Source organism: Rhipicephalus microplus, chromosome 3, assembly GCF_043290135.1.
Source record: "Rhipicephalus microplus isolate Deutch F79 chromosome 3, USDA_Rmic, whole genome shotgun sequence".
Taxonomy (NCBI): Eukaryota; Metazoa; Arthropoda; class Arachnida; order Ixodida; family Ixodidae; genus Rhipicephalus; species Rhipicephalus microplus.
The window spans coordinates 84,099,951-84,115,813 of NC_134702.1; the positions used below are offsets into that span (position 1 = coordinate 84,099,951).

The window sequence follows — 15,863 nt, forward strand, 5'->3', positions numbered from 1 at the left end:
CAGGAGGACGTACATGCGAAGTGACGTGTCGTTCGGGGCAGATTCGAGACGGTCAATAAATTGTCGCAGAGAAGCATCACGACGTTGTTCATCACCAGTTTGAAGAAACTGGGACATTGACATGGCGCTGAGGCTAGGCTCGATGTCTGGTTCGTCGGGCTGATCAACAGTGTAGCGGGATAAGCAATCGGCGTCCAGATGGAGACGTCCAGACTTATAAGCAACCAAGTAGGAATACTCCTGTAGGCGTAATGCCCAACGACCAAGTCGTCCAGTGGGGTCCTTCAGAGAAGAAAGCCAACACAGCGCGTGATGATCTGTGATGACACGGAAAGGGCGGCCATACAAGTAAGGACGGAATTTTGAAACCGCCCAAACAAGAGCGAGACATTCCCGTTCTGTTATAGAATAATTGCGTTCAGACTTAGAAAGCAGACGGCTTGCGTACGCGATTACACGGTCGTTGCCCCGCTGAATTTGCGCCAAAACTGCACCAATTCCGTGACCACTTGCGTCTGTTTGCACTTCTTTGTGCAAGAATAGGAGGTGTCGTTAGAGCGGTGATTAGCTGAGAGAAGGCGTCAGCTTGAGGAGGGCCCCAAGAAAATGGAATGTCTTGTTTAGAAGGTCGGTGAGTGGCCGTGCGAGTGCCGCAAAGTTTTTCACGAACCGGCGAAAGTAGGAGCAGAGGCCCACAAAACTGCGAACATCATGGACAGAGCGTTGGACTGGGAAGTTTGTTACAGCGCGTACTTTCGCCGGGTCTGGCCGTACGCCGGCAGCGTCAACAAGGTGACCCAATACGGTAATTTGATGAAGACTGAAGTGGCACTTGGAGGAATTGAGCTGCAGGCCGGCCCGTCAAAATATGGATAGAACGGTCGAAAGGCGTTCAAGGTGGGTTGCAAAGGTAGGTGAGAAAATGATCACGTCGTTCAGGTAACACAAACATGTCGACCATTTAAATCCTTGTAGGAGCGTGTCCACCATTCTCTCGAAGGTCGCTGGAGCGTTGCAGAGCCCGAATGGCATGACCTTGAATTGGTAAAGACCGGCAGGGGTAACGAAGGCGATCTTTTCTCGGTCCGTGTCATCTACAGCAATTTGCCAGTAGCCAGATCGGAGGTCGAGAGATGAAAAGAAGGTGGCGCCATGGAGGCAATCAAGGGCATCGTCAATGCGTGGTAGAGGGTACACGTCTTTTTTGCTAATTTTGTTGAGGTGGCGATAATCAATGCAGAAACGCCATGAGCCGTCTTTGTTTTTTACTAATACCACGGGAGATGCCCAAGGGCTCGTTGATGGTTCGATTACGTTTTTCGTAAGCATTTTGGCCACTTCTTTCTGAATCACTTCTCGCTCGGACGCTGACACGCTGTACGGCCGATGGTGAATGGGCGCAGAGTCACCAGTGTTGATTCGGTGAGTGACAATTTTAGTCTGGCCCAAGGGACGATCGTCGGCGTCGAAAATGTCACTGTATGAGGCCAAAACTTGGCAGAGAGCGTCGGCCTGGTGAGGCGACAGCTCCGATCCAATCATGTTTCGAAAAATACCATCGTCTGAGCTGGGTGACCGTGAGACTGCGCTTCGATCAAGAGCAGATACAGCGACAACACTGACATCATCCTCTGTTATGGCAGTTAGCTTGGCTAGAAACATCTGGCAGGGCAACACTTGAGGGGTGAAACCAAAGTTAAGGAGCGGAAGTAACACACAGTTATCCGCTATGGTCGCGATGGTATAGGGCATGGTAACACTGCGCGTCAGCCGAACGTCAGTAATTGGCGTAACGATATAATCACCGTCAGGAACGGGAGGGGTCGATGACAAAGACACGTACGTGACGGCTCGAGGTGGCAGGCGAACGAAAGTGGTTGGGCTCAAGCGGCTGGTGGGCTTTGCAGAGTAGTCGGCAAATATTGGTAGATCAAGGCTGAGGGTACCAGACGAACAATCAATTAAGGCCGAGTGTGCCGAAAGGAAATCAAGGCCAAGTATGAGGTCATGAGGGCAGCAGGCTAGCATGGCAAAAAGGACCATGGCGTGACGACCGGCAATGCTGACACGAACAGTGCACATTCCGATTACTGGTACAGTACCGCCATCGGCAACACGTATTGCCTGCGTCGTAGATAGCGTCATAATCTTTTGTAAGCGGCAGCGTAGAGAAGCGCTCATAATAGACAGGTGCGCACCTGTGTCAATGAGGGCGGTCACAGGAACATGGTCGACTTGTACTTCAAGCAGGCTATGGTGCGTGGGAAGCGTCAGTAGAAGATTTTCGGCTGTCATTGATATTGCAGCTTCACCTCTATAAGCTGCAATATCTAGTTTTCCTGCTGCGGTCGTCCAGAGAAGCTCGGCGAGGAAAAGCGCCGAGGTGGCGGAGAGCGGGATTGGCGACGTAGCGGCGACGGGGAGCGAGAGCTGCGGCCACCGGACGAAGGGGCGTCAGTGTAGCGGCGACCGGGCAAAGGGGCGTCAGTGGAAGGCTCGTAAGATGACGACGAATAGAAATTGAAGGGTGCGGCGACAGAACGTCGAGGGGTCGTCGGATGCATGAGCGCTGAGGTAGAGAAAGTCTGACGTGGTTGGTTTGACCAACGGCGGCGACAATAGCGAGAAACGTGCCCAGGCTGGTGGCAGGAAAAACAAATAGGCCGGTCGTCGGGTGTTCGCCATTCCGAAGGGTTAGGAAGGGCATTGTTGAAGGTGAACGGCGAGCGTGTCCTCGGGAGTAGGACGGGACTTCAGGGCGAGTCAAGGGACATGCTGATGGAAGGCCGAGGTTCGCAAACTCCTGCCTCACCACAGCTTGTATTAACGCCACTGACGGCTGTTTTTGGTCAGAGGCGAGCGTTGCGAAAACGGGTGGCTGAAGAGGAGCCGGACAGGCGGCTTCGATTTCCCGACGAACAATGCATGTGACGTTGTCATACGTGGGGGACTGGCGGGCGGCTTCACACGATGAGGCTACGGCTGGGTTGGGCAGCCGGGTGAATCGCTGAGTAATAAGGTGACTCTTGGCTTCTTCGAACAGCCGGCACTCTTTAATGATGGCGTCGATGGTGACAACGTTGTTGTAAACTAGTAGATTAAATGCGTCGTCTGCTATGCCTTTCAGCACATGAGCCACTTTCTCAGACTCACTCATGTGCTCGTCAATCTGGCGGCATAGGGCGATGACGTCGTGAATGTACGCGACGTACGACTCCATCTACGTCTGTGCACGAGCCGCCAGTTGATTCCGCGCTGCGATCTGCCGCCCAACGGTGTCGCCAAAAAGGTCGCGGATATTCTCTTTAAAGGAGTCCCAGCTCGTTATCTCCGCTTCGTGCGTCTCGAACCACACTCGCGGTGGGCCATCGAGGTAAAAAAGCACATTGGCAAGCATAAGAGTCGGGTCCCACCTATAGCTTGCGCTGACCCGTTCGTACCGGTTGATTAATTTGTCGACGTCTACGCCATCCTGAGCGGAAAATACACCGGGATCACGAGCAGGAGGTAGAACGACGTATGTAGAAGTCACGGTGGGGGCAGGTGGCGAAGACGATGGTTGTTCAACCTGTGACATGGTTGGACCTATGATGATGCGGCCATTGCGGAGCTTCGTGATGAAGACGGGGAAGTACCCCGCACCTCCACCAGAAAGATGTTACGTAAAAATAGACACGCCTCGTGTCTATTTAAAATCTATATTCAAACTGATGCGTATGGCGTCGACTAAGATGGAAGACAGCACGCACAACCGACAGACCACTTCCTCGTTGTCGTCTTCTGACCGCTGATACGTCAGCTACGTAGCAATATTAAACAAATACCCTACTTTGGGTCTCCTGCAAACGCGAATAATTACTTTTGTCTGACGACCTTGCAATCAAAAGTATTTACTAACCTTTTTCTCTCTCTATGAGATCGTCATCACATTGGAAAAACCGGACAGCGCAGATTTCAGAGAACCTTGAGGCTTCACGCCTGAAAGAAAATCCTGCCAGCTCAACTTGGCGCACGCCGATGAAACTGCGAAGCTGATGGCGTGCAGAGGGGTTGAATGAAGTTGGAGTGAAGTGGGATGAAATGGCAATGAAGTTGTAAATAAGTGGGATGATGTGGGAATGGCGTAGGATGAAGTGAGAGCGAAATGGGGTGAGGTGGGAATGAAGTTGGAACGAAGTGAGATGAAGTGGGAATGAAGTTGGAATGAAGTGAGATGAAGTGAGAATGAAGCTAGAATTAAGTGGGATGAAGTAGAAATGAAGTTAAAATAAAGCGAGATGAAGTGGAATTTAAGTTAAACTGATGTGGGAGGGGCGGCGGGAGCAGTAGTAGGTGTCATGGTGAGTTGTGGGAGTAGTGAGTGGTGGCATGAAGAGTGGCACGTATCTGTAGTGCAGATATCTGCAATGGGACGCAGCACACGGACCACTATTCCGGCGCACCTGGTGCGATCAGTTTTGGTTTTCACGGCATCGCGATCTGGAAATTCGACGATGTATCTCTGAAACTACGCAACTACGCACGATATTTTCGATTTTTAAGAACTAGGCTCGCCATAATTTGTGGCGTAGAACAACTTTGCCATATAAAGAACCTCAATAAAATTGATAATAAAAAAGGTAATTGAAATATTTTACTTTTAATCATTCATGAGTGATCTAATTAGTGGCAAAACGTTTCCGCCTCGGCCAGGAAATTGGCTGAGAAGACAATAAGTGCCTAACTATTATAGCTTTTTAAGGGGAAAAAATATGTATTGCTTACAAAAAACCACCCTGTAAAGCAGAGGCTTCTGCTTTGCAGAACAGCCATGAAGCTCATCGCTAGAGTAGCTTTTTATGTTGCAATCGGTTGCAGAAACGAACGAGTTTAAGCAAACTTTACAGTCCGCGACCTCACATTTAGGGCCTACAAAAACGCGCAGTTAAGTGAAGGTTACAGACAAAAGTTTACGCTTCCTTGCTTCGCACACCCCCCCCCCCCCCCCTCGCTCCCTTTCTCCCGCCTTCCACAAGGAAAAATGGGTACCCCATTGTTACCCCAATCCTTGTTGCCACAAAAAGCACGGCAATCTCTTGAGAGATATAAGGAAAAAAAAACTACGTAGTTAACTTTCTCTTTTATTTTTCGTGAGTTGGGAAATGAGGTAAATCTATGTACTAGTGACAACCCTGAAAAGCCGGAGTACTAGATAAAAAAAAATAACTGCGCGATTGCAAGACTCGGTTTCTTTTCTTAAGCGGGCAAAGAATGAATAACGAAAGGTGACCCGAAAATATAGTTTCTCGTGAAGATCGCAGGACGAACAATAGACATTATTCTTCGCCCCATCTCTCGCATGGACTCTTTCGTTGGAGGCCTGGTCTCCCCCTTTTCTTTCTTTTTCATTTTTTTTTGCCCATAATATTCAGGGGAGAATGGAACAAATCTTATTTTCTTTCTTCTTCGCTAGGGTTGAAAGCGACCTCCGCGTGTGCACTTCATGACCCCCTCCCCCTTCCCTCAGGAAAACAACGGCATCGGAGTTATATTGTCACTCAGAAGCCAAGAAAGAAACAAGATGATGATAACGACTACAGGCGAAAAAAAGAATAATAATAAATGACATAAAGTCAAGATGAAACGCTTCTTGAGAGTCGTCTCTCTCTCTCTCTCTCTCTCTCTAGAGTTTCTGTAGTGCTGCGCCACTCTTGCAATGCCTCCTGGAAATTTCCGAAAGACGCGACGTTAAAGGATGTCGCCAACTCAAAACTCCTTCTAGCCAACTTACGAGGCAAAATGTCTTCTCTGTAACAGTGGTACCACTCTGAAAGCTTAGTTCTTAGAATTCCTGTACTGCTGGAATTATCATTACCATCTTTCCTTGAAAAGCTCGTAGCGGGAACTGAAACATGGCTGTCTACGAGTTCACGTGAGTTACTGTATCATTTCTTTTCTTTTGTGGTCTGACGTAGATGAGGTTCGCACTTCGGCGTGTGACCAAAACAGCATTATTTCACTCGACTTGCAGAGTTTTGAACGGGTCCACCATACAGACTTGCTCACTACGCCGTTGACAAATAGCATCTGTAGCCTTGAGTACTTCTTGCATTTACCGTGCAGCAATAAACTTCTAGGTAATTTTTCTAGGCAATGAGACCTCTGCGGAAGGTGGCTTTTTGTAAGGTTCAAATGTGAAGCTGTAACTAAAATGTCGTAACTAAACACCGTAACATGTGGCCACTGTGGCAAAGAAGAAACCATCCAACATATCCTTTGTGACGGCCTAGAGTATAGTAGACAGCGACTATGCCTTCGCAGAGAACTTAGCAAATTAGATAATCAACCTCTGTCGGAGGAAAGAATTCTACAATATCAACATAATGAAATTTCACAGAAGAAGTCGCTGAAAGCGCTACTGCACTTTTTGAGATGGACTGGCCTTTCTGACGGTTGTAGCCAGAAAGCCAACCGTTCTGTGGCTGTTTTCGTTTTCTCATGAGTGCATGTTTTTTTTTGTCCGCTCTCTCTATCTATCTACCCCCTCTTTCTTGCCCTTATTTCCCCACCCCCAGTGCTGGGTAGCAAACCAGATGCCCATATTTGGTTGACCTCCCGGCCTTCCTTTCTTTCTTTCTCTCTCACCAAAGAGATCAAAATGCCTATAGTGGGAAATACAGGCGTGTCAGACGCTTCTGCCATCTTGCAAGTCTTTTTTGATAAGCACCCTGCAAATACACATGCCGTATACTCCAGCGCCTTCACCCAAAAGCCTCAACCATTCGTCGTCTGTTGTGGATGCGCACGTGTGGAGGCAGTCAACAGTTGAACTGTGGGCTTTAGTGATAAGTGCCGCCAGAACGACAGTGATAAGGGCACGCAGCTCATAGGTATTGTGCGTGGAAAATTTAATATACATGTATCAAAATACATGAAAATAAAGTGGACGCCTACAATCAACTCATTTTCAGCGCACTCACCTGGCCATATTTGCTTCGCCCTGTGATGTCGGATGGCTACCCAATGAAATGAACTGAAAAAAAAAAGACAGCATATCCATGGGGTGAATGATGGATAGTGGAGGGTCCGGACGCCGCTGCCGCGCTGCTTCGGCCTCCCGTTCTCGTACGCCCGGATCTTGACAGCGCCGCCGTGCAGCTACACGGCACGCTTCTCCCTCGCGCGCTTGTACATCGGGGTTCCGTCAAGAACAAACGGACGGACGGAAGCGCGGACAGACTGACGGACGCTTCGCCCTATTCATCATCAATTCACTCCATGAATATGCTGTGATTGTTATTATTTATCGCACTACAAGTAACGTCCTCTACTATCGTACCATTTGCATATTTCAGCGTATATGCGTTTCGTTATATGCACGAGTACCGCCCTCTACGGACGGTTCAAGAACTAACGAGAGGGGGCTAAATGCGATTAGGACGGGACGCTCAGCCCGAGCCTTAAGGGGCTTCGCTACTAAAACCCGAGGGTGTCTATATAAATGCTATTGCAATAAAATTAATGTTGGCAACAAGTGGCGCTAAGCTCGGCACATCGAAGCAAGGGGCCGTCGCCATTTGTGATCCTTGTCAACCGACTCGTTTCACTTCGGCACGTGTAGCTTCAAGGAACGCGGATTTCACGTCGGGAGCACGCACTTTCTTGAGACGCTGCATGACTCTTCGGAAGGATCGGGCGCAGCTAAGCTATGTCTTATTACTATTCATTGACACAGCCACGGGACCCTTCGCATTTTCGCTCAAATCGGCGACTTGTTCATCTTGGCCATCATTGTCCTTTCCCATGAAAGTACACGCCGATCTCTATCTGTAATCCTGGGGCGGGTAGCGGAACACCAGTGGTTGCAGGGACATCAGCTCACTCACTAGCGTGACAAAAAAAAATGGCAGCATATCCACGGAGTGAATGATGGAGAGTGGGGCGAAGCATTCGTCCGTCCATGCGTCCGTCTGTGTGACCGTCCATGCGTCTGTTCGTGCGCCCGTCCCTGCGTTCGTTCATGCATCCGCCCCTGCGTCCGTTCATGCGTCCATCCATGCATCTGTCTGTGTGTCCGTTCGTCCATCTATTCAACACTCCAAGTCCCACCATCTCGCATCTTTTTATCATATATTCCCCATATAGAAGCACCGCCATTCAGTGGACATTTCAAGGACTAAACGAGAGGTCGCACACGCACACTTTCTTACGGCTTGCGCTTCGGGTCTACTTCCCACCTTCAACCACCTTGAGTTCATGGTATATACTAGTTGACTGTATTCATGGCACTGCGGCCCAATGCTCGCTAAACCTTTCTGAAACCAAGGAGATTACGCCCAGCGAGTATAACGTAGCAACCTTTTCCTGTCAGATAGTGCTCAGTGTACATGCCAGTGCCTGATAATGTGAAATGAGAGACAGGAGGATTTAGCTTTTAATTTCTTACGGCTTGCGCTTCGTATCTGATTCCCCCCTTTAACCACCTCGAATTCATTCATGGTATATACTAGTTCATTGTATTCATGGCCCTGCGGCTCAACGCTCGCTAAACCTTTCTAAAACTAAGGAGGCTACACCCAGCGAGTATAATGTAGCAACCCTTTCTTGTTCGATAGTGCTCAATGTACATGCCAATGGCTGCTAATGGGGATCGCAGCGTGCGCGTTGACTAAAAGCCGAATGCTCCTGTCTCTCATTTCCCATTAGCAGCCATTGGCATGTACATTGAGCAATATTTTTTATTGTTAAACAACGCGCAGAAGAAATCTCTCACCGGCACCGAATTGGAGGTCAAATGTTAGACCTATTTTGGGTATGTGCCACTGGTGGTTACGTACTACGAGGGACGCACAAGCCACGCCATAAGGAGCTTCGCCCCTAAAATACCGAGCAACAGAAATAATGTGGCAATTCGCGCTAGATAAAACATACTCATGGTGGTCAATGAAAATATAGTACCCGAAAAACAAGAACGCACACGACACAACCACTGTCTGACAACTAAAGGTTTAATAAAAAAAGTCACAGCTTTGCCGCAAAGGCTAAGCAATGAATTCGATAGCGACTAATTGGTAGGTCACGCGCAGAATGGCAAGGAGATCTGAACTTGCCCGCGTTTCTCAGGCACAAATGACGCACGAAACGTACTGACAAGTACAGATGAACGCGAATAAGAGTCTGAGTTGTTATTTCGCAGTGTCTGGAAAGCGCGTGCTTTTCGCAACAGGAGACTGCAATGATTGCAGTGACCTTTGTGTGCCCGGTAACTGCAACAGAATCCCGGGTAAAGCCCAAGCCAGCCAAGACGTATGATCCTCCCCACCGCGAGGGGCAAAGTACGCATGGGAGATGAGAGCGCGCGCGCTCATTGCGCCATCGTGCTGGTAATGCTGGATACACGATAGTTACCCCGGGCCTCAGAAATGCCCCTCACCAGTGGTAAGTGGTAGATATGAATAGCTTGCCGTTTGAACGTCGAAGGAGAAGTGTCTTTGTGGCTTAGTGCCTAACACCACGCACTAACAATTCAGAGGTCCGACGTTCGATTCCGCGCGCCAGAGTATTTTTCTGGAATATTTTTTTTCTTTCTTGCGTTTTTTTGATTTCCGGAGCCCTCCACTAAGGCGACTCTCATAATCATATGGTGGTTTTGGGACGTCAAACCACACATATCAATCATTTCTTGCGTTTTCATATATATAGATACGTATACATATACGGGGCATGACATCGACGTCGACGCCGGTGGTGATATCCAGCTGACAGTGTTCATAAAATTGCTATCGCAATAGAAACGTGGCATAGATTAACAGGAAGAAAGGCACTGACGAAACCTTATCCACCCCCAACCAGGGATCTAATCACGTATGCTGTAGACATAAAATCTCAGAATTTGTGAGCAATAGAAAGCCGGCTCACGAACTTGCCTTTCGATTTTATTATTTCGAACGCTTCCGCAATCTCACACGTGCGCTGGTGTAGGTGCCTCATCACTACAGCTAGAGTGTACTAGAACTTTTGAGTGGCGCGACCGAAACGCTTTCCCCTTGCTTTCTCCATCCCCAACTTGCGGCGAAAGTAGCGGCGGCGCTGCCATCGCCCAATCTACCCACTTGGTTTACTCGGCTGGCTCGGCGGCATGGCCGGCATCTCGGTTTTAGTCGCGAAATGACGAAGAAGCAGCGTCTAAACCATTGATACGCGCCAGGTTGCACAACTGGATATCTGCGTGTGCAACAAAGTCGGAAGTTATCGCTTTTTAAGGCCCCGAAAGACGAAAAATGACGACTTCTTTGGGAGCGGAACCTACATCGGCTTGACAAGCCGCTTGACGCCGATTGTGCTGTGTGCGAGTTGCATTTCAAACCGCATTTCATTGTGAGAGACTACGTACATGTTATCAATGGTGTTCAAGTCCGAATTCCTAGGGGAACGCCGACACTTGCCCCTGATGCAGTCCCGACGATCTTGCCCAACCTGCCTGCATATTTGACGCTCAAAACTCCGGCTCCGCGGACCCAAACAAAGCGGCGGCATCAGTGTGTGCCGGCTGAGAATGACAACAGAAAACGGTGACGCATTAGCACTCCTGCACAGCTCCTTGTGTATACCAACGGTGCAACTTCTTCAGATGGCGACGAAGCTGACGAGACAAGCTCAAGTCCCTCGTCTGACGCGGTTGTCACTCTCGCTGACCTTCGTGGTTGTCCTACCATCAAAGTCATGGGCGCTGCACGAGTTTCCTGGATTTGATGGCGTGTCGTACGTAGCGTGCTCACTGAATCCTAGCACTCGTGAACTTTGCATTCAACGAGCCGTATACTTCACCTGTTTGAACAAGTCGCGGGATGAGAAACGAAAAAGCGCACAGCAGCACCTAAAATTGAGTAGGCTATAAAATGCTACAGTGGCGTAAAAAGGATGTCATTTTTCGTGCATGTTTTCTTACACACTTAATTTTTGGACGGTACACCAAGAAGAAAAACAATTTTTCCTAGAAGAGGCTTGTAAGCGAGAGAACGTGCAAATAATGACGCGAAATCTCAAAATAAATCTTTGATCTTGAATCTTTTTGTATTAAACCTGTGATGGTAAATTTAGCAGCATTAGGGATCTCGGTGCATAATTAATCAATCTAAGCCAACTCATTGTTACACTTCAGTGTCCCTTCAAACGATGTTTCGACCATAACATCTTTTTTTTTATTTAAATGCATTTTGGAAAGACAACCTAAACTCTGTCGTTTTGTTTGCTTTGTTTTATGTTATCTTTTGTATCCTGGCTCTATATTTTACGTTTTTTACAATTTACCCAAGTCCAAATGTATTGTTTTTTAAATATGTAAACCTTGCATTTTTATATTATCAATTAAGATTATCATTAGTTACGACTTTGCTTTGCAGTATTGTTGCGTTTTTTAAACTCTCAAAATCTTGGACTACTATGTTTCACCTAAGACATTCTTCTGCAGTATTACGTATTTGCATTTCTGTGGGTCCTACAACAATGAATCTATTCCCATATTTCAAAACCAAAAAGAGGTCTGGAAAAACTCTGCTGTTCTTCAAATAATATCAATAAAGCCTACTTTTTTGTCGTGTGTGCACGCAGCCACAAGCAACGAGCCTTTTATTTGAGTCCAGCTTTGGTGTTTTACGTGGAATCGACCAAGAGTTCTTCGTTTTGTGTGCAGCATATTCCTTTTCTTTTTTTTTTTGGGGGGGGGGGGGGCGCTTCTGGTGTGTACCGGCCAGCTGGTTTCTCGTATAAAATATGTACACTTTAAAATTAAAAAAAAAACGCGCTCGTTATATTGTACAATGTACTATGCTGCTTCGGGCTGCAGTGTGGTCAGCAGCAACTTCAGTAACAATAATGTCAAATAACGTTTATTTGCGCGGAAAAAGGGAGGTATGTGAATAAGAAAAAAAAAAGAGAGAGTTCATCTTCACACTTGGCGCGACAGAGAGGTACCAACACGTATGCGGAACGCCTGCCAGCCATCCGCCCGGGTAGATTGGTCGACGCCAGCGCCACCGCATCATTCCACGCCGAAACGGCCGCTCCCAGGCAGCCGCTCGCGCCACTCAAAAGCTTCTAGTACACTCTACTACAGCGGTTTTGTCTAGCCCTTTGTACGACCGCCCTGGCGGCAATGAAGGGGCAAATGCGTAGATGGCGTACCTATAAGAGAACTAGCGTGCTACATTTTCGCGTCCTATTTGCGCTGACCGTTATGCCGAGCAATCTCATCATGCGATCCAGTTTGGATTATTCGCGGGCTTGTTGCGCCGAGCACCGAAAAAAGAAACCTTCCACCTTGAATAAAAGATATGCGACAGTCGACAAGCACCACCCGGTAGATAGCTTTATTAAGTTAACTGTCGCTATGATTTGCACATACGTTCACACTATGCCGTGACAAACTTTACAGAGTGCCCGGCAGAGTTCACTCGGTACTGCCAATTGTGTGGGGGCAACTGAAAGATCTTTCACGCTTGCCGGAAACCTTCTCGCGCTACATCTACAGTGTATTTTTTTTTCTGTAGCCCTCTGTCTCTCCCCACTCACCACTCGCGCGATGCGACCCCATCACTTCCCGAGCTCAAAACCTCGATCGAGCATTTCTCTATCTCAAAGCAACAATTGAGATACTTACTTTAGATGTTGCTATCTATCTATCTATCTATCTATCTATCTATCTATCTATCTATCTATCTATCTATCTATCTATCTATCTATCTATCTATCTATCTATCTATCTATCTATCTATCTATCTATCTATCTATCTATCTATCTATCTATCTATCTATCTATCTATCTATCTATCTATCTATCTATCTATCTATCTATCTATCTATCTATCTATCTATCTATCTATCTAATCTTCGTCCTATACAATCACTCATTCATCCATTCACCATAATTAGTTCATCTGTCAATCCATTTCCTGCATCCAGTTTGACCACCTTTTCACTCGGGGTTGCCAGACGCGGGAAAAGTCCTAGCAGGGCGGTACGGTTGGTCAGCTTGAATGACTTCATCGCTGGGTGGGTGTTTCCGAATGGAAAGTTGTCATCCGTTGGTTGCTGCCCGCGACAGTCCGCAAAAAGCGTATTTTGCCGAAGGGTTGAGGTGTAGCCTAAGCAAGAAAAAAAAAAAAGGAACGCCCAAAAGAAAGACGGCACAGTGCGTTGTCCCAGCTAACGCATACACGCAAGACGCCGGAAGGAAGGACTTGCTTGCCCGCTCGCATCTATATAGGAGGGTACTCTAAGGCCTAAATTGATGGGTGCCCCCCTTTCTGCACCGCTGTGCGTCAAAACTTTCTCGCCGCGCGTGTACTCTGTGGCATCACGCTCGCGTGGGAACATTTCTGGGGTTGCCGTTTTGGGCTCTGTGTCTGTTGGCCCTTTCAACATTTTTGCTGCCGCTCCACTCAGTGGCTCATACGCCGGCGAGAGAAGTTTTCGGAGTGGCGGATGACGCACACACCCCGTCGCGGTCGCTGCGGTGACGCCTGATAACCGACCTCGAGCTGTCAACGTTCACTGCCCATCTCCTTGACTAAGGCTTTTTTTTCCCTATTTTACGACATCGACCTTTCATAATTCACGTCCGTGCCATACCTCGACGCACCATACTATATTGGGCCGACGTGAGTTTCTGTATAAGCGGCGCACACATCACACACAAAAAAATAAAAACACCCGAAAAACAACAACGTCCTCGCTGCTGCACCTACAGTGTTTTGCAAAATTCGCTAGAGAAAACTTTAACACGATTGCTTAGATAACGAGAAAAGAACAGATAAAATGCAATGCGAGCATTTTTACAATCCTCGCTTTTGTAGCTTCCGATCATACTTCAGCGCAACTTACTATGCTTTGTTTTATAAGCTTTCAGAAAATCTTATTTTCTGCCTGAACTTACGTAGGCAGTAAGTGTCCTTACATATGCATCGTTATTGCAACGTTGTAACGTTGTGCTTGATCCTAAACCACCACGCAGTTGAGTCGCGACGCAATAGGTCGGCAGAACGACAAAGAACGTGCAGTTTTCTTACCATTGTAAGGGGACAATTTTGTCAGCATTACTGATGGTTTAAGAAGGCGAAAACATCCGAAATCTAAGAACAATCAGAAAGAAGTGTCACAGCTGTCCCTCCAGTTAATCAAGCAATCGATCGATCAATCTATCAATCACGCTATCATTTAAGTATACGGGACTAAACCGTTTTCGCCTCCACAGTCAGTGCGACTGCCACCACTAGAATTTGATCCACCAAGCTTCGGTTCAGTATTGGAGCACCGTAACGACGAGACAACCGTGGCTGCTTGACGATACACTTAGCAATGTTAGACAAGGCAGAATGGTCGTGTTACATGTTAGTGCTTTGCAAAGCAAGTTAACAGACAATTCACAATTGATATCTAATTACGGACCAATAAGAAGTTCATTTCCTCATGGCGTCACGTGACAGAGTGCTGGCGTGACTAGTTATTACATCTGTTCGAGAGATGACGGGTATGTTGTACAAGTAGCCCGTCTGTTTAGGAGCACGATGGCCCGATTTATTTCAACCGTGTGATTGTAGATGTCATCTTGTTTGCAGGGTATGGAAACATCGCCCCAAAGACACCACCTGGCAAGGTGGTGACCATTCTGTACGCCATCATAGGCATCCCGTTGATGCTACTCTGCCTGTCCAACATCGGCAACATCCTGGCGCATAGCTTCAAGTTTTTCTACGCACACGTCTGCTGCCTGCTCTGTCGACGGGCAGACGCCGCTGCTGCAAAGGTACGCACTCACATTTATCTTTAGAGTCGATACCGTACACGCTACATTTAGTCACAAAAATGCAGTGACCTTCTTTGACGTATACAGAGTATCAGTTCGCTTTTCTGGCATAACACATGTTACAGTAAAGGTGAGATCGAGAAGGTGAACGAAACACTTCATTTTAACACAAGTGCGTTTTATGTTTGGGTTCACCAAGACTCCACTGATGTATTTTCGTCTCGGATACCGCCATGTTAGCATAAGTCACACGCACTAACGGATCACGAAGAAAAACTTCAGCCGCCGGAAATCAAACTATTGACCTCTCGGTCCGCGACAATGGGCGTCTGGTGCTCGTACGACCACGCCAGGGACGCACATACGTACACGATGCAAGGCAAACACACCTTACATCTCTAATATACCTCTATATACACTATGGGGATGACCTCTGCCCAGCGCGTGAATATGTTTATGGATGTCAGCAAATAGGCATGCTCGTGGCAAGGCGGCAGAGGTCCGACAATGTTGAGCTGTACGTCGTCGAAAGGCACGTATGTAGGCGCGAACTTTGCCAACGGTGTCACAGTATGTGGATCAACTTTGGTCTGCTGGCACAGCATGCATGCTTTTGTCCAGCGGCGCATAACTCGGTTGATACCTGGCCAGATGAACTTTGCTGTAAGCAACTTCTGCGTGGTTTTGATTCCAGGATGCGATAACTTGTGAACAGAAAGAAAAATGCGGCGACGTAAATTGGCAGATACGAATAGTCGTGGGTTGCCTGTGGAGGTGTCGCAGCAAATGTGGTCCCCTCATCCTGGAATCGGCATCCACTGAAGATTGAGGGCTGTTTTTGTTGTTAGGAGGCTTTTTAGCTCTTCGTCGACTCTTTGGGCCGCCGCCAGCGCGTCGAAGTTAACTCCTCCTCGATCGTGGATGGCACTTATAGCGCTCCGCGACAGGGCTTCGGCAACGACGTTTTCGCTGCCTTTTACGTGGCGGATGTCGACCGGGAACTAGGAGGTGTATGCCAGTAGGCTAAGTTCTCAGGCCGTGTGTGTGCCACTGTCAAAACGCATAGAACGACGAACACAGG

At 47.8% G+C, this 15,863-nt stretch overlaps 1 protein-coding gene across 1 annotated transcript in view; it reads left to right on the top strand.

Annotated features, from left to right (window-relative positions):
- The window catches only part of LOC119172859 (TWiK family of potassium channels protein 7), an 84,253-nt gene that overhangs the window by 64,214 nt on the left and 4,176 nt on the right, over window positions 1-15,863 (top strand). The window contains exon 2 of the mRNA XM_075889907.1: window positions 14,595-14,782. Within this exon, the coding sequence (XP_075746022.1) occupies window positions 14,595-14,782 (188 nt within the window). The remainder of the gene's footprint in view (window positions 1-14,594; window positions 14,783-15,863) is intronic.